Source organism: Blastomyces gilchristii (genome assembly GCF_000003855.2).
Source record: "Blastomyces gilchristii SLH14081 genomic scaffold supercont1.15, whole genome shotgun sequence".
NCBI lineage: Eukaryota > Fungi > Ascomycota > Eurotiomycetes > Onygenales > Ajellomycetaceae > Blastomyces > Blastomyces gilchristii.
In genome coordinates this window covers 121,346-145,917 of record NW_003101668.1, presented here as the reverse complement: position 1 = coordinate 145,917, position 24,572 = coordinate 121,346, and the positions used below count along the sequence as shown (strand labels likewise).

Genomic DNA, 24,572 nt, shown 5'->3' with positions numbered 1-24,572 from the left:
TCATGCCATGACAAAGATAACGACACGACTCAGCACAACATCACACTACACAACAGCTCTGATTCACTGGCCCATGCGCTCATGACATTCCAGAGAGTGAGGAGATCATAGTTGTCACCTAGCAACTACAGCAGCATCATGAACAGAGGCGGGAGGGGAGAGAGGGAAGGGGGGAAAGAGGTGAAAGGGGGAAGAGGGGGTGGTATTCGGAGGACAAAGGGTCCGTTTATTGGGAATAGAAATAGAATACGGATGAAATGGAAATGAACAATAGAAATCCTGAATATCCTTCTGGATAGTTTGCTCCTTTTTCTTTCTGATACCAAGTATTTGCCCGGCAATGTGCAGGTTATAGAAATAAGAAGAAGAATGAGGAGGCGGAGTATATTGAAAGGAAAGAAACCACAATCATCCTTCTATACCCATCAAGGAGAAGCAAATAGAGAAGAAATAAGAACAAACTGAAAAATTTGTTCAGATAGGTAGAAAGAGAGAATAGAAAGCAAAAAAAGAAGAAGAAAAAAAGAAAAGAAGAAGAAGAAGAATTGGAGACAAAAAAGCGATTCAATATATAGTTATCAGTCAGTAGTTAGTCGCCCGGTTGATTGACAGTAGCAGAAGGGGGTATTCTTTTACAACAGCACGCTTTTGTCTTCCTTTTTCTTCTGTTCTGCAAATGTTCCTTATTTCACCTTTCCCATTCATGCACGAGCGAGGTCCGATGCGAGGTCCCCTGATGGAATGGGCGGATTCTTACCTCCTTGTTATCACCGGCGAAAATTAAGAAAAGAGAAAGAAAAAGAAAACCGATAAAAAAAGAGAGGAAAAAGAGAAAATAGTAGAAGTTTCGCGCATACAATTCTGGACGCATATATGATAAGATTCTCCAATAGGGGTTTGGTTATGCTTGATAGGTGGGCTGGTATCCATTTATAACGCACCGGAGGGAGCAAAACTTAAGAGGGGATCCACTGGGGGGATCCAGATGACATGATGATGATGATGATGGAGAGAAAAAGGCACCGAGTAAGAATATATATAAAAAGGAAAGAGGAATTGGTCGAAATGAGACGACACACACACACACACGCACACACACACACACACACACACAGAGAGAGAGAGAGAGAGAGAGAGAGAGAGAGAGAGAGAGAGAGAGAAACGTAGGGAGGACTACACGAAGAGAGTAATATAAAGGGGTAAAACAGTAATCAGCCTAGTAATCTTTATTTCGACATGCTGATCTTGCCAAGTATCCCACTCGAAGCTGCAGCCTTATCCGCATCGAAAACCTGCAGCAGGCTCTTCCACACCTGTCCAGGCTCCTGGCTGGCGTCAATCCCCTTCCAGATGCCAGTGGTCTTGTAGTATCCCACAACAGGCTCCGTCTGCGAATGGTACGTCTTCAGTCTCTTACTCAGCGCATCGGCGTTATCATCTGACCGCTGGACCAGCGGCTCACCCGTGATATCGTCCTTCATGGCCTCCTTAGGTGGGTTGAAGATCTTGTGATACGAGCGTCCTGAGGCGGGGTGCACTAAGCGGCCAGTTATCCGCGCGACGAGGAGGGCGTCGTCGATCTGGAGCTCGATGGCGTGTTGGAGTTTCTGGCCGCGAGAATTGAGCATGCTGTCTAATCTTTCGGCCTGGGCGACTGTGCGGGGGAATCCGTCCAGGATAAAACTGGTGTTTTATAAGCAAATACAAAATTGCATTTTCCTCGCGTTAGCAAAAATTCACGAGACGTTGGGGATGGCCAAAGGAGGGCGAGATAACTCAAAGCCAAAAACAACAAGGAGGGAGGGGGTATTTCTTATTCTTTACCCGTTCTGGCACTCCTTGTTATTCTCCAATTCGTGCTTGATCATGTTAACCATAATCTCATCGCTAACCAATCCACCTTGGTCCATGATCTTTTTCGCCTCCTTGCCCAGCTCGGTCTTGCGAGCGACTTGTGACCGCAGCATGTCTCCGGTGGCCTACAGATGACCAAAAGAGAAAAAAAGTCAGCCGGGGATATATACCTTCTTTACTTGTTTGTAATCGGAACAATGTACTCACCAGGTGACAGGCGCAGAATTTTTCCTTGATTTTAGGTGCTTGCGTTCCCTTGCCTGTTGAAAGAAGACGGTTGATATTCAGCCATTGGATTGTACAGTACGGTTTTTTTTTAATTTTATGTCTTTTAGAAAACATATATGTATGTCCATATGTAAAATAGAAAGGGAAGAAACGGAGGAGAAAAACGCACCCGCGCCTGGAGGGCCCATCAAGATCATCCGCACAGATTCCGCGACGGACTTAGGCTGCGAAGAGCCACCTCCGTGCAGCAACCGCTCTTCCAATTGAGCCACGCGCGACTCCAGCTCGCCGATGATGGTCTTAAGGCCATCGACCGTTTCATCCTTGATGGGAGCCATTGTGTGGAACGAAGTGTCGGGGAGATGGGGGAAGACGGGAAATGGAGTGGAGATTGGGGGGGATGGAGTCAACGTCAACGGAAGACGGCCGGCGTGCTCGAGGTCCAGCAGTCGCTCAGTTTCGACAAAGGAAAGGAACGAGAAAATGGTAGTTGCTGTTTTGTTGAAGATGTGTGGCGTAGGTTGATTGAGGTATATTATTGTAGTATAGTGGTGGGAGGTAGAGTGGAGAGGGTTTGGAACCTGGAACTGGAGCTTTTTTTTTTTTTTTTTTTTTTTTTTTTTTTTGCCCTCTACACCGGGAGAAGTGAGTGAGGTTGTTGGGATGGGAAACGAAACGAACGAACCAGCGAACCAGCGACGGCAAAACCACAGCTTTCTTTCCTTCTCGCAGTTCCCACACGGCCGAGGTGCGCTTCAGGCGTCTTATTATTTACTTTTTTCCTGCCAGCCATCAAGCCAGCTAAACTTATTCCAAGGGACGCCGGTTCTATAGGCCCATTGCCAGGCACCAACAAACCCCCCCAACAGGCGGACCAGGCAACCCGGCAGATCCACCCTCGCGCGACATTATTGCCGAAGATCTGGTCAATGCCTCTGTAACCTTTTTGAATCCAGTAGTAACGTTATTTCTTTGCGCTCGGCTGGAGGAGAGCTGAAGCACCAAAAAGGGGAAAGACTGAGCGGATTGGGTCTGTTCTATGTAATTTTTTTTTAAGGCAAATACTGATATAGTTATATATATATATATATACATGCTTCCCTTGACACGCTCGTTCTACTCAAAATAGGTTTCCCGTATTATCTCACCTCCATTTATCTATCTACCATTGTAGATTATTTCTACGGCAATATTCAACCAACTTCAAGCTGCGATCTTTTTTCCCGAGCCCTCGTCAGCCACATTGTATTGATCCCCCAACCAGCCACAGCCTGGTTAGTCAGCATCACCGGGTTGCTCCCCCCAGCTTCAACGAATCCGACGCATTGAAAGCTGCACAGCACAGCTATTTCACCACCACTTCAACCTAACTCCTCCCACGACCGTATCTCTCAACTCTTGTTCCCCTCGTTTCTTCCCGCTGCTGGACTGTCCGTATACCCCTCTCTCTCTAACCCAGCATGCCTGCCACCACTGCAGACACCTTGTCCATGGTGACACGAACTGTCTCTGTCGCCCCGTTAGTCCTCCTCTCTGTCGCAGATCATTACGGACGCTCAGCCAAGGGAACGAGACGGCGGGTAGTTGGAGTACTGCTGGGCCAAAACGATGGCAAGAATGTCAGGGTTTCGAACAGCTTTGCTGGTATGTTTCACTTTTGCTCCCATACCATACCCGTCCTTCTGCTAAACACAAATATTTCGACCTCTACATATAGTACCCTTCGAGGAAGATGACAAGGATCCCTCCGTCTGGTTCCTAGACCACAATTTCGTCGAGTCGATGAATGATATGTTCAAGAAGATCAATGCTCGTGAAAAGCTCATTGGATGGTACCACTCCGGTCCCAAACTCAGAGCCGCTGATCTGGAGATAAATGAGCTCTTCAAGAGATACACACCAAATCCCCTACTAGTAATCATCGACGTGCAACCAAAAGAGGTTGGCGTACCTACGGATGCCTACTTTGCTGTTGAGGAAATCAAAGATGTGAGTGTGCACACTGTTTTTGCTCTCTCGATCGTGGTGTTGGTTGTATGTTGCGTATGCTGATACGTTTTCACGAACAAAAAGGACGGCACCACCACATCGAAAACTTTTGTTCATACCCCTTCCATAATCGAAGCCGAAGAAGCAGAAGAGATTGGCGTTGAACACCTCCTTAGGGATATAAGAGACGTTGCTGTCGGCACTCTCTCCACCCGCATAACTTCCCAACTACAATCATTACAAGGCCTCCATCTCCGGCTCCGAGACATCGGGCAATATTTACAAAAAGTGCTAGACGGCGACCTGCCCGTCAACCACGCCATTCTCGGAAACCTCCAGGACGTCTTCAACCTTCTCCCCAATCTTTCCACCCCCAAGGCAAACAACACGCAAGTAAACGGAACGGAACAGCCACAGACCGAAAACACGGAGCTTGCACGCGCCATGAGCATCAAGACCAACGACCAACTTATGGCCATCTACCTCAGCAGTTTGATCAGAGCCATTACTGCCTTCCACGACCTTATCGAGAACAAGATTCAGAACCGCCAGCAGCAGGAGGAGCAAGACGCCAAGAAAGAAGAAGAAAAGAATGGCCCCATGACGAATACCAACGGCAATAATAACACCAATAATACCAAAAACTCCAAGTCACCGCCTGGCAACAACGATTCTAAGGAGGAGCAAGAGGGCGCGAAGGATAAGGGGAAAAAGAAGGGATGATTTCGTTACTTTCCCCTCCCCCTCCCTTCTATGCTCATTGCTACATCGCTCTTCTTTTCTTAAAATCTATCACGCCCTATCATGTCCCCTCCCCTTTTCCCTCCATCACCTTCCGCTTTCTCCCTTGTGGTTCGCTAATTCTAGCTCCCTTCCCGTCCCCATCCATGCCCTTGATACCTTCTGTCAAGCAGCATGATATCTATTCATGTAAAATTTAAACGTCATGAAATAAATTAGAGTCTATACTCCTTGGCCACACCCTGTTTCTCCCCTTCCATATACCTAATCTCTCTTTGCAGCGGGTTGTGACTGAGTGAAGGCAACAGTCTATATAGATGTGCCGTATGATGATGAAAGTGGACATCGTTTGGTTTGGGTTAGCAAGATAGAAAGCTTGGAGCGGGTATGAAGGACGGCTTCTTTTCCTGCTCTTCTATTTCTGATGACACACAGAAAAGTCTTTTCAAAGTAATGCAGCTGGTGGTTGTAACCAACTGAATGGAGATTTGGCCCTGCGCTGGCCTTTTTTTTTCGGTGTGCGGTTTAATTTTCATGTGATGGGATGATATATATCTATGGACAGCTAGGTACGGTACACTGGTCCACCCTCGTTTAGTAGAACAAAATACAGCGCTAGGGAATAACCGGTGATCATAATAACCCGACGGGCCATAGCTATTTGTATGTACATACAATACAATCTGCCACAGGACAGCCTACCCTTTAAGCTGCTCGCTCAAGCGGACCCTTACCCCGTAACACCCTGTAGAAATGCAATATCATGGATATGTTGTCATGAACCTCCAACCAAACACTGTCAGCTACTGGGACAGAAGAGCTCAATCACCACTAGTTAACACTGGAGGAAGAGGGGCTGGAATACACATAGGAGAGCTAGCCTCGGTTGACAAAAACACAACTGATAACGCTGATTTATGCTGATCTACAAGGAGATGAAGGAAAAAGCGGGGGAGGAGGGAGATGGAGAGAAACAAGAACAAGAACAAGAACAAGAAGAAAAGCCAACCCCAACCCCCCTTCTCCCCTCCATTAAAATCAAGAACCCAAGACTGCATACGGAGTAGTTTAAACCAGAGCAAACCTCCCAGCCATAACCTCTTCCCGCTCCCTTTCCCGACCACCACCACGACCATCATCACCATCACCACCACCACCACCCATATAAACCCTCCCAACCCCACGACCAAACAACGCCGGACACTGGTTCGCCAACAAGCAGGCGAGGAGGTGCTTGCACACGGGCGTATTCTTCATCGAGTCTCTGGTTAGCGTGCCGCCAAATGGGAAGGCAGGTGTAGGTGTTGATGTTGATGTTGATGTTGATGTTGAGGATGGAGGGTTATTTCTCCCGTCGTGTTTTTCTACCTCTTCTCCTTCTTCCTGGTCACTATTTTCCGCCCCCGTTGTGGTCCTTGTAGCAGTAGCAGTAGCAGTGGTGTGCTCGGGAGAATCAGAATCAGAATCAGAATCAGAATCCAAGTATCGAAATGCGGCCATGCTAAAGGCGGGACAGGAGCAGTTCCAGGCGTTTAGGCAGACGAGGTGGGGGGGTTTGGTTTTAGAGGTGGGGTTATTATTCTTATTGGCATTATTGGCATTATTGGTATTTGGTCTGGTTGTATTCATCATGCTCGAAGATGAGGATAAAGAGTTGACAAAGTATATCCCCCCGTCTGTATTTCCTCCTCGTCTATATTGCTGCTGCTGCTGCTGCTGCTGTTGCTCTGCTTCTCCTGCCCCCTGTCCTCGATCATACACATCCTCGTCATAGTCATCGCCATATTCATATTCATATCTTTTTATCCCCCTCCGGTCTAGGATATCCAGAGCCAGGAGCAGTTCGTTGGGGAAGAGGCAATGTAGAGTTAGGAGGAGGGGTTTTACTTTTGAGAGGACGGGGGCAGGGAGTTGGGTGAGCGGGTTGTTGTTATTATCATGTGTTTCTGTGGGAGGAGGGTTGTTCTGATGTTGACGCTGCGTATTGTTGTTGTTATTCTGGTCTGGAGGTGGTGCTGCTACCGCGCTTGAGGGTGGTGGTGGTGGATGGAATTTGGACAGCTGGTAGATTACTGAGGTGATGATTTGAGGGGTGTTTGGGAGGGGGTTTCCCATTGTTTTGTCCTTTGAAAAGGAAGCTGAAGCTGGAGATATATTGGAAATTGTTATCTGAGGGGGTGATTGTGCTTGTTCATGTTCTCTTTATGTCTACTGTGAGGTTTTCAAGTTGTGAGTGAGATGTATAAAAGCTCCACTGGCGGGCCCCTTAAAAACATTGATGTTCAGCACTGAAAAAGAAACTTTGCTATTTATTTAACAGAGAAAATGATAAATCCAAAGCTACCCATTCACATACATTATTCATGATCTACTCTTAGGTCTCCTCTACAATGATCGTAAAATCCTCGATTGACCGAGGCAAACTCGAACTACCTAGGTATCCTACTCATACTTAGAGCAAAGTAGGCATAAACTCTGGATAATACAACGGGCTATATCCGGAATTGTTCATTTCAAGGGAAATAGAGCAGATAAATTTAAAGACGCAGTTGGGGGGGGCATTGAATAAAATTAAGTTATATAACCCATCATTGTCCTCGGATTGGATAACTGGAACAACGGTGCCGCGATCAGGGGTTATTTAGCATACCAAACCTTTGGTCATCAACTGTACTTATTTATCTATCGCCCTTGGAAGCTTCTGTAGTTAGTGCCGTCGTCACCCGTCAATCGCGGCTTTTTAGCGCTGGAGGGAAGAGGATATTCAGATTCATTGGTGGTTGGGGACGTACTACGCTGTATTATTAATATTTAATAGTTAGTAAAACTCACAATGCCTTTAAAAAGTCCATCCACCGCCAATTTACCACGTACAATATCTACGTTCGTTAACCCCGAATTTCCTTTCACACCGTTCATATTTCATTGTCATGGCAGCAGCATCAGAAACTTCCAGGGGAGACTGGTTGATAGGTGCGGGTATGGTGGTGAGTGGGACTCAGGGGGCCATTTAGTGATTTTGTATTCGGATTTCCTAGTTCGCTAGTTTTTTTTTTTTTTTTTTTTTTTTTTTTTGGCTCTGAACACAGCCTGCCATAAATAAACATATATGGGTTTTGATCAAAATATCGGTCATCATGTGTGACTATTTCGAAAGTTGACCGCTGTCACGTTCTCATTTATTATCCTCCATGACCCATCGGCCGTTAGATTGCCGCGCAAACATATCATCGTGCTCAGTTTCAACTTTGGAAACAGCAATGCTCGATGACTGAAATCGGTTGATACAGAGGTTTCCCTGCAGCGTTCCTGTCGGGTTGGATATGGCGTGTGAGGTCTAACTTATCCTTGAAAGGCAAGCCTGCAAAAAATTGTGTAGATTTCTCCTGCTTCGCTGCAGTCGACCAATATTCCTCAGCGAACACGGCAATATTGCAAGCCAGGCGGGGCCCGCTTCAAACTGGAGAGTATGTCAACTTCTTAAACAACCACTGGGCAAACACTCTGGAATGCAGAAGAGAGGTAAGGACACTATTGCGATAGCAAAGCTTGGTTTTGTTCTCCATTCCTCTAGATTCTTAACAATATCGAATCCCTGCTCCACTTGGAATAAAATGTCAAAAGCCGCGTATGGTCCTTCAAGCCTGAGAAAGGCGAACAAAGTAAAGCCTACCTCGCCACTTTCCATTATATATTCCTCCAGACTGCGAGTGCTTCCAATTCGCTCTGGGGATTTCCCTTCCGAATTCATGTTGGGGAGCCTAGAGGGGGGTTAGGCATGTTGCAGCAACTGCGGTTTTCAGCAAGCTTGAAAAGTGGGTAACAGCTACTTGATAACTGGAAAGGAGAAGATGGAGAGCGCAAAAGAAGATTGAAATGGTAGAGACACGGAATGAACAGATATACAGGGCAATGAGAACATCCGGCATTGTTAAATATACGCAATCAAAAAGGGCATCTCCCAGAAATGCCATTGAAATTAATCGCATCATGAACCGGAAGCTTGCCGCAAGAACGTATAATTCTTTACATAGTATCCCTAATGCTTCAAGCAACCCTGGTTAAAATAGGGGAAGAACGATCCCGAAAGACACGTTACATATCTCTAAGAAGCAATCTTGCCTTGGGCAAATCGGCATATGCTCAGGCATACAGCCCTGAGAGTTGATGTTTTTATATTATTAATGTCTCGGGCATATATAGTTATACATACTCTTTAGACCTCCATCACAATTAAATGGCGGGGCATCAAGATGACGCTTAGTCATCCACAGCTCTCCATCTATGACTCCTCGCCGATGCCGCAAGGACTATAATTTTTATTTTTTTGAGTACCTCCATTTCGTTAATGAACAGCATTAACTCGCTATTCAATGGGCCTACAAAAATATCTATATGTTTGTCGGTGAATTGCTAGGCTAATATTTTTTTCTCTAGTATATTTGCAGAGAATTTGGACGTCAATTCCTTACCATCTCCTTCACAATGGTGGAATTACCAGACCCCACCATTGACCTGGATTGGTCTGGTTATGTCGGGTCAATCCAGTCGCATTTCGCTGAGAACGCAAAGAAATACCCAGACCGAGTATGCGTGGTAGAAACTGAATCGTTGGAAGCTCCGGAGAGGAGATTCACCTACAGACAGATCTATGAGGCATCAAATACCCTCGCACATTACCTTCACGATGCCGGAGTCACCAATGGCGATGTTGTGATGATCTGGGCGCACCGGTCTGTCGACTTGGTTGTTAGCATTATGGGGACTTTGGTATGTCCAATTCTTTGTGTATCTTTGTTTTCTTATCTTGGATTACTTCTATCTGGTCAATTGGTATACTAATTCCTCCTTTTTAACGTAGATGTCCGCTGCAACTATGAGCATCCTCGATCCTGCCTACCCACCAGCCAGGCAACAAATATACCTGGAGGTCTCCCAGCCTTGTGCATTGGTTAATATTGAAAGAGCAACGCACGAGGCCGGCCCTTTGGCGCCAACTGTGCGAAAGTATATCGATGAAGAGCTTAAATTGAAAGCGGAAGTACCATCATTACGTATTCACGACAATGGACTTTTATCCGGGGGCGAGATTGATGGACAGGATATCTTTGCCCAGGTCAGGTCAAAGGCTTCTTCCTCTCCAGTTACACTCGTAGGGCCTGATAGCAATCCCACACTTTCGTTTACTTCTGGCAGTGAAGGAAGACCGAAGGGCGTTCTTGGCCGTCATTTCAGTTTAGCCAAATACTTTGGCTGGATGGCTGAGAGGTTCGAGCTTACTTCAGAGAGCCGATTTACCCTTCTGTCAGGAATTGCACATGATCCCGTACAAAGAGATATTTTCACTCCTCTCTTTCTTGGCGCGCAATTGTTGGTTCCCTCGAAGGAGGATATCCAACATGAGAAGCTTGCAGAATGGATGAGTGAGCACAAGCCTACTGTTACTCATTTGACACCAGCAATGGGACAGATTCTCGTTGGTGGCGCATCAGCAAAATTTCCATCGTTAGACAGAGCCTTCTTCGTTGGCGACGTCTTGACCACGAGGGACTGTCGGAGCTTAAGGGAACTTGCCGTGAACGTCAACATAGTCAACATGTATGGGACTACCGAAACGCAGCGTGCAGTAAGCTACTATGAAATACCGAGCCGGGCGAAGAACCATGACTACCTGGACAAACTCAAGGATACCGTACCAGCTGGGAAGGGCATGAAAGACGTTCAGCTCCTTGTTGTCAATCGAGATGATCGTACCAAGCTATGCAAGGTTGGAGAAGTGGGAGAAATATACGTCCGTGCTGCTGGTCTTGCGGAGGGGTACAAGGGAGATCAAGCCTTGAACAGCCAAAAGTTCCTTTTGAACTGGTTCGTGGACAATGAAAGGTGGGTTGAAGCTGACAAAAAGAGTAACAAAGGTGAGCCTTGGAGGAAATACTACTTCGGCCCAAGGGATAGACTTTACCGGACTGGAGACCTCGGTAAATACCTGGAGACGGGAGATGTGGAGTGTACCGGTCGTGCCGACGACCAAGTCAAGATCCGCGGTTTCCGCATCGAGCTCAATGATATTGACAATAACTTGCGCCAACATCCCTTAATCAGAGACTGCAAGACTCTTGTCCGGAGAGATAGATATGAGGAGCCAACACTCGCCAGTTACATTGTCCCTGAGCTGAAAGAGTGGCCACGATGGTTGAAAGATCAAGGCCTCGAGGATGTTGAGGACGAGGGAACTGATATCGGTCCCGCAATTATCTATACCAAACGGTTCAGGCGGATGCAAACGGAGATACGAGATCATTTGAAAGATCGCTTACCCAGCTACGCTGTGCCGACAATCTTCATTGTTCTCAACAAGCTACCGCTCAATCCCAATGGGAAAGTCGACAAGCAGAAGCTCCCATTCCCTGATATTGCAGAACAGTCCGAGCCTGCTTCCTCAGAAGACTTGGAAAGATGGGAGTCTATGTCCGAGACGGAACGAGCTGTCGCAACAAAGTGGGCCGATCTGATTCGCGGCCTGAATCCAAAGACTATTACCCCACAAAATGACTTCTTCGATCTCGGAGGCCATAGCATCTTAGCCCAGCAGATGCTATTGACCATCCGCAAAGAAATGGGCGCGAATGTCCCAATAAACACCCTTTACGAATACCCCAGCCTAGGTGGATTTAGTGCACAAGTTGATAGACTACTCAATATAAAGAAAGGCATCGTCAAAGCAGGTGCCGCTACAGAGGAAGAGAAAGATTCCGTCTACTCCAAGTCCCGGGATGAACTTCTCAAGCAACTGCCAACTACATATCAAACGGCGGACCCGGAAGCTATCCGCAAATCCCCTTGCCCTACAGTCTTTCTTACTGGTGCAACTGGCTTTTTAGGCTCTTACATCATCAAAGATATCCTGGAGAGAACTAGTCGCACCATCAAGCTGACTGTGCACGTGAGAGGTGTAAAGGACTCCCAAGCTGCTCTTGATCGACTTCGAAGATCCCTACAGGGCTATGGCTTATGGCAAGAGGAATGGGCAGGCCGACTAGGCTTCGTTGTCGGAGATCTATCCAAACCACAGCTTGGTATTGACCGGCAAAGTTGGCAGACTCTAGCCAACGAAGTCGATTTGGTGATCCACAATGGAGCGGCTGTCCATTGGGTTCGGCCATACAACGATATGATGGCGGCAAATGTTCTTTCCACGATTGACGCGATGAGGCTTTGCAATGAAGGAAAACCAAAGATGTTCACGTTTGTCAGCTCTACGAGCGTGCTTGACACGGATCATTATGTTAAACTCTCACAACAACACCTTAGCACGGGTCGAGATGCTATATCAGAAGACGATGACATGGAAGGCAGTCGAACTGGCTTGGGAACTGGCTACGGGCAAACGAAATGGGTATCTGAGCAGCTCGTCCGCGCAGCAGGAAAGAGAGGCCTCCTGGGCTCTGTTGTTCGACCGGGATACATCCTAGGTGACGCTGAGACAGGTGTTTGCAATACCGACGACTTCTTGATCCGTATGCTGAAGGGCTGTATTCAATTATCCAGCCGGCCACGCATAATCAACACCGTCAACTCTGTCCCAGTAAAGCATGTCGCTCGTGTGGTCGTAGCTGCCGCTCTAAACCCCCTCCCAAGTGGCGTGCATGTCGTCCATGTGACTGGCCACCCACGTCTCCGTATGAACGAATACCTGTCCCTTCTCGAGTTCTATGGCTACAGAGTTCCTGAGGTCGACTATGACATTTGGAAGGATGAGCTGGAGAAATACATTTCAGCTGGTGGCCCAGAGAAGGATCAAGAGCAGCACGCCCTAATGCCTCTCTATCATTTCTGTGTAAACGATCTTCCAGCTACGACTCGAGCTCCCGAGCTCGATGATAGAAATGCCATTAAAATTTTGAAAGCTGATGCTGAGAATTGGACTGGCGTAGACGAAAGTGCCGGATATGGCATCAGTAGGGAGGATGTTGGCAGATACTTGAGCTACCTGGCAGAGATCGAGTTCGTGAGTCAACCGTCGGCCAAAGGCCGGCCATTGCCTAAGGTCCACGTCAGTGCAGCGCAGTTGGAGGCTGTGGGAGCTGTCGGAGGTCGTGGCGGCATGCCTAAATGAAGCAGATGATATGGATTTATCTGCGTGCACCACGCGGTGAACTATTTCTTATGGTATCTGAATATCTTTGATATATACTCAATCCTTTTTAGCTACAGGTATACGGAAAAGTTTTGAGTTATAACTTCCTGTTAAATAAACTTGCCGAACTTGTTCCCTCTCGAATTGTGTGTACCAAGCTTAGAACGAAAAAACGGATCTTCTGGCATTTTATTCCTTGTCAACTCTGCACTCTTCCTCATTTTAAACCTCGTTTCACATACCCACCATCACAACTCTACCATCCGTTGGGCAAAAAACCCCTGGATTCCTGGTATAGCTGATCGACTAGGCTAGATAGACATGTCGATTCGCTACATAAAATTCTCAAAATAAAAATAAAAAATAAAAATTAAAAAAAATTAAAGCATATCCCTAAATCTCCTCCAAATCATCATCATCTAACCCCAAATCCAACGGCGGAAATTCACCCACCTCAACCCTCTCCGGCTTCACAAACACACCTCTCTTGTCCGGACAGTCGAAATACCGACGTCCTCCCACAGACCCGTCATTTTTGCCAGTAGGTTCATCAAGTTCAATGCCGACCCAGATCGGTACCATTGTGTCTGTGATTTCATCATCATCATCATCTTCTTCTTCTTCTTTTTCTTCTTCTTTAGCGTCTTTGCCCTCCGTTGCTGATGATGATAACGATTTGACTAGCGGAGAAGGAATGGTAGGTACGGGCCCGATGAAGCGGATTGTCCCGCGCCTGACATGGGGTGGGGTGGAGGGGTGGATAATGGCCCGCTTTAAAAGTTCGATGCCTAGTGTGTGTTTACGCGTTGGTATAAATATAAAATGGAAAGTTTGTGGAAGAGACAGAGAAAGAGCGGCGAAGGTCTCATTCTTGGCTTTCTTCAATTATACATACCTCTCTGTTTAATCTCCTGCTGCTCCTTTTCCACTTGCTGCTTGAGCATTTGATCAGGGGAGAGCGCCTTTGGGTCGAAGCGGCCCAGTTTCTGATTCTTTTTCCATGACAGAACGCTTTTGGGGAGGGATTCGTAGGTTGAGGTTGGGAGTGTGTATTTTTCTACTGAGGAGAGATCGGTGAAATTTGGGCGCGCGGATGGGGGTCGAGTGTCGTGGACCTGGCCATGTGGTTAGCTTTGAGTGTAGGGGCAAATAGTCATATAGGTAATTCAAAATGGGAGTAAACTGGGGAGAAAGGGGGGAAGAGGGAAGGTTGGGAGGCGCAAGTAAGGATGATAGTAATCATGCGGAAGCGCACGCGAGAATTCAAAATGTAAATACCCCAAAGGCAGTATGTGATTCCAAAAATCATCGTAGGACATAACACCCTGTGACTTATTGCTTTTATCCATCAGTTTGTCCCAGAGATATCTTATGAACGGCGCCAGGTAGACAGCCCAATTATTAATGTAAATGTAGGAAAAACCCGTAGCAGATGAAATGGAAATAACGAAAGATAAATAACTATAAAATAGACATCATTCCACGGTTGCATACCTCAAACTCGCATCCCCTACCCAGACCCCAGTCGCCAACGACTCGATCTTCTCCCTCGACCCACTGGTCTTCTCTACCAGGGGATTTCAACTTAAGTCTCTGGTTGGATGGCGGAATTCCGGTCATAGTCTCCAGTTTAGCTTTCAACTGTGACACCGTCCACGTCGGAGTTATGCGACGTTCTGAGGCGAATGATGGTGTATCTCCCGCCGGCCCCCCGCTGCCTGGCGCAACGGAAATGATTGCCGGGATGTCCATGGGAGTGGGTTGAAACGCCATGATGAGGATATTTTAAAGGACTATAACTTCTACTGAAGCCTCCTCTAGATGTTTAAAGACTGAAGACTCTAGACAGTGGCCTATATGGCTGGCTCTTTTGGGCTTAGACTCCGCTGGTATTTTTGTCCCTGTTCTTGGTTGTTAGAATTACCCCGCGCTTTAAAAAAAGAGAAAAAGAAAGAAAAAAAGAAAAAAAATACACAGGCAATGCAAGGGTTTATATACCTATTCAGAACCAAAACTCATGAATTTTTTTATTTTTTTTTAAAGAAACCGCTTTGCGCCTCCTAGGTAATGGTCTGATACAGCTTCTTAAAAGGAGTTGGCATCAACATGAAAATGATGGTGCTGGAGAAGGGGGAATATCAGGTGATTTAAGTGGTCAACGGCCCCGCCAAGACGAGACCGTTAATCATTTATTCTCGGCGCACCTAAAAATGCGCGAGTGATAATCGCGATTGGACATTTTATAGTACCAAAAACGGAATTGAGGGACGGTGGGCATTACCCAATTTCTGTGGTTTTTACTGGTTTCTATTTGAAGATGCCCTCTGTCACTAGAGTTTTTAATTCATTGAATAAGACAACAATTCCCGAGATATAAAGCGTGGACTATCTTCATAGAAATGCCACCGTACCACTTAATTTTATTTTTTGATTGTGTCATATAGGGAACTCTATGAAATGTATGTAGTAGTTAGTAAAAAAGTTACACACACACGAACAAGAAACCTTGGACCTCCTTCTTCCTACTCCTACACTTCCATCTCCTACACTGTATATCGCTACTATCGACCAATGCCGTAAAGCCCAATGCAATCTCCTTCCCAGAGAGATTTATACGGAGTACAGACCCAATCGAACCGATCTTCTACACGTGACAGATCTGGCGGTTGAAGCGGCCTGAGCGCGATCCAGACGCGATAGCCGAAACCTTAAACAGAGCCCCCAATGGCGGCTTTTCGCTGATGCTGACAGAGGGGGATATCTCAACCACCACCTCTTCCGAGCTGCCAATTTCCCTGGGCACAAGTCGATTCTTGACAAAGCTATATTATAAGGGTTAGTTGAATGGGAGGCCCTGTCTCACGACTTGTCCTTGAGCTGTCAGTTTCTGTCCCGATGGCTAATTTCAATCATGCAGGAACCATGGAAGGGAACGACCCAGAAAAATACGAAGAGCTGCATGTTCATAATGTTTACCAAGAAATTGCAGACCATTTCTCCTCCACACGATACAAGGTTGGTTAGTTCATATCTTCTATTTTACGACTGTTTCATTTCATATCTGCCTAGGTTTGTGGTGTCTGTTGCCCAAGCTCACTAATATGGAAAAAAAACTCTTGTTCTCTGCGTAGCCTTGGCCGATTGTCGAGCGGTTTTTAAAAGAACGCCCGCCAGGCTCAATCGGCCTCGATATCGGCTGCGGGAATGGCAAATATTTACCCGTCAATTCCGGCGTTTTCATTGTTGCATCAGACCGGTAAGCTTGATGGCCATTTTTCTTGTCCCTGATGATAGATACCCTTCCCGAGTGCGATTCGTACTCGTGGAACTCCCAATTCTCATTGCTATCCCTGTCTAAACATGCAAGATCCAGATCCGAAGCCTTGGCACGGATTGCCAGCATGCATTATCCACACTCTTCGATTGTCGCTGACAATCTGAATTTACCACATCCGAATGGGTTCTTCGACTTTGCCATTTCCATTGCAGTGGTACATCACCTGTCAACGCCTGAGCGCAGAGTTAAAGCTATTCAGTGTATTCTGCAGACCCTCAAACCACCTCGAAGTGGGTATGAAGGTGGCAAAGCTTTAATCTACGTCTGGGCACTGGAACAGAAGAACAGCAGAAGGGGATGGGATGCTGGAGATGACCAGGATGTCATGGTACCCTGGGTGAGAAAAGAAAAAAAAAGCGGGGACGACAAATCCGAGGCTTCGACCAAGACCTTTCATCGCTACTATCATTTGTACGAATCGCAGGAGCTAGAACGAGATATCGCTGCTGCCGGTGGTCAAGTCTTGGATCACGGATATGAAAAGGACAACTGGTGGGCTGTTGCAAACTTAAAACCAGTGGATTGAATTCAAACAATATAAGTCGCTACCGCTATATAAAGCATCCAGTCTCGAGTTGGAGCGCAATTGAACATATTGGGGGAGATAATAAAAATTAAATGGGATATTTAACGAAGAGTCAAAAAACTGAAAGCAACAAGCGATAGGAAGGGAGTGGGAAGGAGAAGAAAGGAATAAGAAGAGGGGAAACGACGAATGAAATAAATAGTGAGTTTGAGAGGGGGTGGAAAGAGAAAATGGCTAAGCACGACTAAATCAACGTATGCAAAACCCGAAATGTGATTTGGAATACTAGGGAGAAAGAAGAAGAACGAAAAAGAAAAATACGAACCAAAACGGAGAAAAACATACAAAACCTCGGTCTATCCGCCGCCCAACCCACGCTATGCAATCATGTCCTGACATAACCTATCTTATCAACTACTTCGAAAGAAAGACATTTCATTTCCTAGAACGAGTGTTCGCACTTGGGCGTGTTCCATGATGGCCAACCTTTTGCTCGGAGGGCGATTTCGGAGATTTCACCTTCGAATGAAGATCACGCAGCTTGCCTGATGCGTATGCAGGTACGCCAGCAGTCAACTCGGCAACAGAAGGAAGCTGTTGGCCCGAACCTCGCACTGCTGAATCTCGTTTCGGTCTCGACGCTGCTGTGTTGATTCTGCGCAGCTTTGGCGGTGGCTGCTCCGTTGTTGGATGCCTGAGTAGGAACGGCAATACACCGGCTCGTCTCGCCATCTCGTGCTCTCCTAGCTGCCAGTGCATCGCTTCGGCTGCTCTCCACGGAATACCCATTTCGAATGCTATTTTGGACCACATGTCTGCTTTGAATCTGCATGTGGTTATGAGGTCTGAGTCAACAACTGCTCTCGTATTTACATGTACGCGTTACTCTTTTCTAAGGGGAGCTTACCTTTCGTATAGTCTAGCCAGTTTGTTCTTACGGTCCTCATCCCACTCACTCCGTCGCTCGAGATAATTTTGGTAGTGGAGTCGGCAGCTAAGGGCGCTTCGTCCGGGCAGCATTTTGCTGATGTCCTCCCACTTTAACCCGTTGCCTCGAAGCTCTGTGATCAGAGCATCTTCCTGGGGTGACCATTTCGATTGCTTTTTGGCCGGAATTTCAAAAGACGGGGCAGGCTGGAGACGTTTTCCTGGTCTTGAGGATAATGGGACCTGAGGATCAGGTAAAGACTTCACGTCTGCCTCTGCGATTACACGGTCCGATTTCACGTTCCTGGCATTTGTATCCTTCTTTTCCGCCTCCTCATCGTAAGACTGCAAAAGCGACGCGATATCCACCTTTTCTGCGGGAGTTTGTTGACGGATATGCAAGATGTCCATGTGCTCTCACCCTAGTTGGTCTAAGCCGGATTTACCAATTCCTCCGTGACCCGCGAGAGAAAACTATACTTGCCACTCGATCCAGCCACGGTGTCTGTTTGGCGGCAGGAGGAAGGGGAGACGTAGAAGACAACCCCAAAAGATGATCGATAGGAATCGAAAACCAGTTCCCTGAAGGGAAGGAAAATGAAATGGGTCAGATATTCCAGAATCTGGTTCCTAAGATGGTGAACAGCACGCGAGCAAGAATAAATATATCGGCGAAGTTTGATTTAAACCTGATGAAGTCGATCATCCGCCACCGCTCCTACGCCATGTGGGTGCGACAGCAATAGGGCGGAAACCAGGCTAGATGAACGGTCAAAGGAAAGGGCCCAGGTCAAGGAAAGGAAAAGCTTCGTCTGTCCCAATGTGGTACAGTACCGCTCTGATCTAGAAAGGGTGGGAAGCTCCCTGACAAGAAATAATAAAAAATAAGGGCGAGGGAAAGAGAGTCGGTCTAACTAGTGCTGCCTTATTTTCCGCTTTGGGGGTCCTTGACCAATGGTTGGGAAAGCTGGGATGTTACAAGATCACTGGCTACCGTCGTCCTTCGCTCCACGAACGAACTTGCAGGCGTCAGTTTCCACCTGTTGTTGCGTGCCTTATAGTTGAGTCACGAGTGGCAAGGGGATAATAGCGGGAGAAAACAAGCAGGCAACAAAAGACAGGGCAAGTGAACATGTTCCTGTTGTTGGTGGATATGTCAAGGAGGAACTGAAAGAAAGAAGGACGAGCGGGATCAAGCCAGGGTTAAAGACATCAATCAACTATCAGCATCTTGTTAAAGCTGGGCCTTTCCGAAGCAGCTAAATATACGACATATTATGATTATTATTTTTTTTTCTTGAATTTTTCAATTATTATTTTTTCTAAGGAAAGGAAATTTTTAAGTCATTTCACATGTAAATTTTACTTTTTTTTCTCCCTATCTTGCTTTTCGGTTGGTCCATCTTTCGTACCTGGACCAAAGTTCCTTGCACATCATTGCAAGCTCGAAACCAAGTCCGAGTCTACTCGCCTTCGTTACGCTTTAACCTTTTGCTGCCACACGCGATGAGCAGTGTAAAAAGACCCGGAAGAATGCAAAAATAAATAATAAATAAAAAAAGTGGAAGTATTAAAAATTTAAGAAATAAAAATTATAAAACTGGCTTGTTTTATTCCGGGGTGACACGTACGTTCGTCTCATGTCTGCTGAACATAATGCAGCTGCTGAACTTTTCTTTCTTCTCCCTTTCTCTTGTGAAAGATTTTGTAAAGTGTAATTACCTTCTGTATTTTTTTTATTTTTTTTTTTTTATTTCATGAGCTGCTTTTCTCTAGAGACCATGATATTTCCCCAATCCTGCCCGGATAACTGGCGGGGTCAAGGGGAGGAGAATAAAATAAAAAAAACACAAAACAAAACAAAAACAAAAAACCACAAAACGCTAACTAATCTAAATAATCCAGGATTTGGCTGCAAGCGAAGGAGAACAAGGAGGAAAAAGATGGCTGCGCAGTCAGTCTGGTTAAATACTTTGATATATGAGATGAGATTCACCTTGCCAGTTGTATATAAATTTTGAGAGATAGATCATCAACCCTCCGCACATCTCCTAGATTTGACCATTTATTGCAAACTTCGTCCTAAATACTATTAGTAAACCAATGGCTGTAAATAATAACAACAGTCACAAAGGCTGCGTTCATGACATGCATTGACATGATACTAGGTTGATCCAAGTGAACAACCCGATTTAGTTCCTTTTTTTTTTTTTTTTTTTTTTTGGCTTAGTATTTGCCCTTAACGTTAACTACCTCTATTTCAATACGTTGTCAGCTTTTAGTACTACGACTTCAGAAAAGATCGGTCTGAAGTTTTTCTTTCTGTCTGTCTGTTTCTTATTATCATTGAGCTTTTATATAAATTTGCGTATCTACACGTATATTATCTCTACTACAAAGTCGGAATCCTCATAGGGCAGGCAGCTCCAGCCGTTAGTTAAATGGTTTCTCAAAAGCGAAAGACAAGACGAAAAAAGGGAGATAGATAGACCAGCTACACTGGACACTATATATCTCCGCTGGTGATACAGAGTACAAAGCATCTAGCTATGCTTCAAATCTGTTGAATCACCCTGCAAGTTGCACGGCCGCAGGTACAGCACATGTTTTGTATAAAACTAAAGCGATAATAAGACCGGCGATGGTCCTTGCGCACCTCGTTTTCAACACCCTTTCTATCCTCAATCATAATGAACCTCTCGGCAGCTTGAGAAGGGAATGGAAAACATCGAACTCAAAATTACGACTTTCCTTCGTGTCTTCACTTCACTAGGACCAACCAAGACGGTCATTAAACGAGGTTGCTCCAATGTTCTACATGTGTCTGCCGAACAAGCGCAGATCGCAGCTAAAACTCGTCCTCCAGAAGACATCGCGGCTATGGGAATATGTACTGTAGATAGCCGCCCCCATGAAATTGAGAATGAGGCGTCTAGAAAGACTATTAAAGAGTATTCCGCCAATGAGGAATTTCTCTACTCTTTGTACGTTGCATGTACATGTACATGAACAGTACATGCAAATACATGGTGCCTCCCTGCTTTTGCGCTGGATGGAGCATGCGGTGAAGAATCTTGAGCAACGGCGAACAGGACGTGGTAGGTCGAACCCAGTTGCCATGCCCTGAGGTGAAGTCGAACGGCAGAGCTGGGGCACAATTAAATGAGATGGGGTTTTTCTTCCATTGCATTTCTACTATTTCTCTATGAATTTTCATCTTCACCTGAGGGCATGATCTATGATGATCGCAATTGATAGCGTGGCTACGCGCAATATGACACCTATTATTAGATGGTCTGTACCCTAAAAAAGAAAAAAGGAGGGGTTCTCAAATCGTATGTTCAGCCGTAGGTCAGGTCACCCACTGAACACTCTTATGAGAGATGATAATGTCCGACATACATGTTGCGGTGTACATATCCTTCGCTTTGAAAACAGTGTGAACTAGCCCCCAAATAAGAAATTGGCTCAGTGACTGTCCCTTTTTCATTTTGGCCAATCGACGTATCAGGGAATATATCCATGCGGTGAGCAGAAAAATGAACCAAAAAAAAAAAAAAAAAAATCCCCGAATGTTCACTCCACGACACACGGTGTGGTGTGTGGGCCCGGTGTAGTAGTCGTAGCCCCTGTAGAAGTATAAATCGTGTGTACCATCGCACAATGCAAGGGACTGTGCCACCAACGTCTCCATCAGAAGCCTCACTTGCAAGGGATCTCATACATATAAACCTTGAGAAGACTTACCTTACTTAACAAGCGGAAAACTTGCGCGACAGGGGAAATGCTAGATTTTTCGCAACTATTGAAAGTTGATATTAGATTAGTTGGCATTGTAAACGAGGGAAACCAAAACAGTGCTGCTGCCCTTGGAGTATGATCTTAACTCAAATATTCTGGGTCCTTGTCTAGGGAGTTTCATGGAGAGGGAGGGGTCATATTCAATTTCAGGCGGTTGAAAGTACCGCGTAAAAAGTTGTAATGCAAATTTAAAAAAAAAAAAAAAAAAAGAAAAAGAAAAAGAAAAAAGAAATGAAAAGAAATGATAATGAACGGATTCTATGCAGCAGGGATTTGGCATAGGAATCCAGTGAATTGTCATGGATTGTCACGAACTGTTGCATCTCCCGCCGACCAGCTAATAATCATCTATCTCGCTCCGGCCATCATCATCAGCAATCCGTGGGGCGATGTGGGATTGAACCCCCCCAAACAGGGCGCGCGGAAGAATTCTTTCAATCAGCATGGGGGGGCAATATCTGACTATCTGAGAGTTAGCCGGGACACTAACCGTGTGTCTGGCTGGGCGTTGTTGTTGAATTACACGTCGGCCGGAGGCTCCGAGTAAATAACAGATGGAATAAATTCGTCCATACATACTATACTGCAGGTTATTCCACTTCTTCCCATATTGTCTGGAAGGCAACACAGCATATTCGCGACGACGACCATGTGGCATGTAACTAACTATCTTCGTAGTGTAACTAGTAACTAGTAACTATCAGGCCGACATCCGGCCAGCAGATCGCCCCGACGTCTTGGAATTTTTCTTTTCTTTTTTTCCTTCTGAAACGCCACCCATATCATCATTTTTATATGATTGTATGCACAGAGTATGTATATTATTAATTTTGCATGATCTTCGCTGTTGTAATATCAGCGGGGTTCTTCCTTCCTACGCAAAGGTAAAAACCCCCTAAGGATAGAGAAAAGGGCTATCAATGTGATACATAATGTATTAAGTATGGACAGGAGGGAGTGGTCGAAAGCGGTGAAGTCACCGCTACATTCTTCATTTTTACTTCACATAAATCGATCTTCGATTGCCCATGCCTCAAGATGGTTCAATCGCCGAGAAATAAATGCAGGACACCCCATCCCCCATGCGCAAACCCCTCTGCCACTTCGAGCTGAAATGACATCAACAAAGCGCCCGAATTTAGGAGAAATCTGCCGTCTAGTGGTCTGAAATTTTGTTTGCCCAACTGGAGTGTAAATACGCATGCCCAAAAAGCATGTAAAATGTTGACTTCTCTGCCAGTAGTAATCTTGCCCGCCCACTACCCCAAGGGATTATAACTGCTGCATGGTGTAAAAAAAAAAAAAAAAAAATTCCGATTGTTCAAAAAATGAGTGGGAAAGACGTTCTCCTGACTTCGAAGAGGCGACTGTATCCCAGGCTTGGGCCGTGATGAAGGCAGGAAGTATAAGGTGAACAAAGCCCGAAAATAAAGTTGCCTTAGTTCATCTCACGTTGGGTGAAAATCGCTCCGGCCAATCCCTTAAAGAACTACCTCCTGGATGCAGCTGGGAGAAACCCCGGGCGTTGCGGCTGTGTATGGGCGCTGGTGGCTGTTTACACATCGTTAGTCCGTCCCCAAAAGCAGTTCGCCAATGCAGTTCATGCAAATCATCACGGAACTGCTGGAAGGAACCGCAAACGCAAAAAACTTGGGCAACGAAGGCCGGCTGGCTAGATGAGACACATCTTCCGTTCCCGGATTGCTGCGCTCTTTTATTCGTGCTGTTTCCCGCCCTCGCCCCAGCGTTCTCCCTATCACACTACCCAAGAAGCGTTCATGCGGCTGACGAACCGCTCCATCGCGGGTGCAGGGCTGGAGAAGAAAGCCTTTCGCAACCTGATAGTCCGTTAGTGACTCCCGCTCGGGTCGAACTGTGCAGCATTGTTGATGATTGGCGGGCGTGCTGGGGATGACCGCCGTGTTGCAACCAACAGCCGACGACAGCGAACGCCCCGGTTATCTGTGAGTCTTCGGGACGTCCCCATGACACAATGGCATAGTTACATAAGTTAAATGATTGCTTGACAGCAGCTACTTGGGCCATAGTGAATTTTCAATTGCCCGAGTTCCCTACTCCCTTTGCCCACCGAAAAGTTTTATATCGCCTGATTAGAATTTAGTCCGCTGGAGATTCCGGGCGCGGGACACGGCCCAAAAACAATAATGGCGCTGCCTGATATCGCGCGATGGATGCTTGTTCGTGATCTTTTTTCTTCATTTGACTCTAGCTAGTTAACTAGTTAGCTGTTCCCGGACTTGGCTTGGACAACGGGATTGCTTGGTGACGACCTGGTTGTGACCCGCGCAGGGGCTTGGCTGTGAATTGGTGAAAGAAGGAAAAGAAGTGTATCAAATTTGACACCGACAAGTAACTAACTTAACACAGGGACATGAAAAATGATTAAATTAAATGCAAATAAAAATTAACAAAATAATAACAACATGAATTATTCAGAGGTAACAATGTAGTTTGATCAGATTGAATCATAACTATATTAATTAGTTACTTATTAATATGCAATAGTAGACTCAAAGGAATATGAATCACCAAACAAGATCAGTTCACGAACCACCCCCACATCTATACAACCTCATTATAGATTACACAAGGGATGTTAACTGAAAAGCTTTTGTGAACTATTCTTCCCCAGCTCTTCTATGTACATGTAACATAGCACAACCTCCAGACGCGTCCATGAAAGCTAAATGTCAAAGCAACCACTCAGCAGCTGAATCACGCTAACAAGCAATAGGATCAAGCAAAAGTTGATGATTGAAGTCAGGAACGATTTTGAAGGACCCAGACAAGATTTAGAGAGAGGCAGAATGTTGGCAGTTTGAATGAGGAGCCCCAATATATGCCATCTGGAACGAACTACATGTCATCCGGTATGGTATTACATGGAGAAAATATTAATGGCAGATAATGATTGAGCGGAAGGGGGCCACATGTTCGTTTGGAATGCATCTGCGATCCTTGCTCGGGGACTTCATCTTTCTCAGCAGGGTTTTCTATTTTTTTATAAAAGA

The 24,572-nt window shown here is 45.9% G+C and overlaps 8 protein-coding genes across 8 annotated transcripts; 4 read left to right on the top strand and 4 right to left on the bottom strand.

Annotated features, from left to right (window-relative positions):
• Positions 1–246: 246 nt before the first annotated feature.
• On the bottom strand, positions 247–3,098 carry BDBG_06047 (adenylate kinase 1). The gene is made up of 4 exons (XM_002622821.2): positions 2,252–3,098; positions 2,062–2,114; positions 1,825–1,979; positions 247–1,683 (listed from the first exon to the last, which is right to left on the bottom strand). The coding sequence occupies exons 1-4, from the start codon at positions 2,418–2,420 to the stop codon at positions 1,227–1,229; spliced, it is 834 nt and encodes a 277-aa protein (XP_002622867.1). The 5' UTR covers positions 2,421–3,098; the 3' UTR covers positions 247–1,226.
• BDBG_06046 (26S proteasome regulatory subunit rpn-8) lies at positions 2,717–7,128 on the top strand. The gene is made up of 3 exons (XM_002622820.2): positions 2,717–3,726; positions 3,800–4,071; positions 4,156–7,128. Exons 1-3 carry the CDS (start codon positions 3,543–3,545, stop codon positions 4,792–4,794), a joined length of 1,095 nt encoding a protein of 364 aa, XP_002622866.1. The 5' UTR covers positions 2,717–3,542; the 3' UTR covers positions 4,795–7,128.
• On the bottom strand, positions 5,147–7,106 carry BDBG_06045 (uncharacterized protein). Its single transcript, XM_002622819.2, has one exon. The coding sequence runs from the start codon at positions 6,925–6,927 to the stop codon at positions 5,881–5,883; it is 1,047 nt and encodes a 348-aa protein (XP_002622865.1). The 5' UTR covers positions 6,928–7,106; the 3' UTR covers positions 5,147–5,880.
• A 2,008-nt stretch (positions 7,129–9,136) lies between the features above and the next one.
• BDBG_06043 (L-aminoadipate-semialdehyde dehydrogenase) lies at positions 9,137–14,405 on the top strand. The gene is made up of 2 exons (XM_002622817.2): positions 9,137–9,582; positions 9,674–14,405. The coding sequence occupies exons 1-2, from the start codon at positions 9,298–9,300 to the stop codon at positions 12,926–12,928; spliced, it is 3,540 nt and encodes a 1,179-aa protein (XP_002622863.1). The 5' UTR covers positions 9,137–9,297; the 3' UTR covers positions 12,929–14,405.
• BDBG_06042 (cell polarity protein) lies at positions 12,855–15,249 on the bottom strand. The gene is made up of 4 exons (XM_002622816.2): positions 14,948–15,249; positions 14,444–14,850; positions 13,845–14,064; positions 12,855–13,737 (listed from the first exon to the last, which is right to left on the bottom strand). The coding sequence occupies exons 2-4, from the start codon at positions 14,720–14,722 to the stop codon at positions 13,343–13,345; spliced, it is 894 nt and encodes a 297-aa protein (XP_002622862.1). The 5' UTR covers positions 14,723–14,850; positions 14,948–15,249; the 3' UTR covers positions 12,855–13,342.
• A 143-nt stretch (positions 15,250–15,392) lies between these two features.
• On the top strand, positions 15,393–19,421 carry BDBG_06041 (tRNA methyltransferase). Its single transcript, XM_002622815.2, has 4 exons — positions 15,393–15,784; positions 15,867–15,964; positions 16,081–16,205; positions 16,323–19,421. The coding sequence occupies exons 1-4, from the start codon at positions 15,691–15,693 to the stop codon at positions 16,810–16,812; spliced, it is 807 nt and encodes a 268-aa protein (XP_002622861.2). The 5' UTR covers positions 15,393–15,690; the 3' UTR covers positions 16,813–19,421.
• Positions 16,492–19,061, bottom strand: BDBG_06040 (MYB DNA-binding domain-containing protein). The gene is made up of 2 exons (XM_002622814.2): positions 17,720–19,061; positions 16,492–17,638 (listed from the first exon to the last, which is right to left on the bottom strand). Exons 1-2 carry the CDS (start codon positions 18,148–18,150, stop codon positions 17,248–17,250), a joined length of 822 nt encoding a protein of 273 aa, XP_002622860.1. The 5' UTR covers positions 18,151–19,061; the 3' UTR covers positions 16,492–17,247.
• Positions 19,422–23,035: 3,614 nt separating the features above from the next.
• Positions 23,036–23,973, top strand: BDBG_06039 (uncharacterized protein). The gene is made up of 2 exons (XM_031722426.1): positions 23,036–23,504; positions 23,571–23,973. The coding sequence occupies exon 1, from the start codon at positions 23,078–23,080 to the stop codon at positions 23,453–23,455; it is 378 nt and encodes a 125-aa protein (XP_031579652.1). The 5' UTR covers positions 23,036–23,077; the 3' UTR covers positions 23,456–23,504; positions 23,571–23,973.
• Positions 23,974–24,572: the final 599 nt, after the last annotated feature.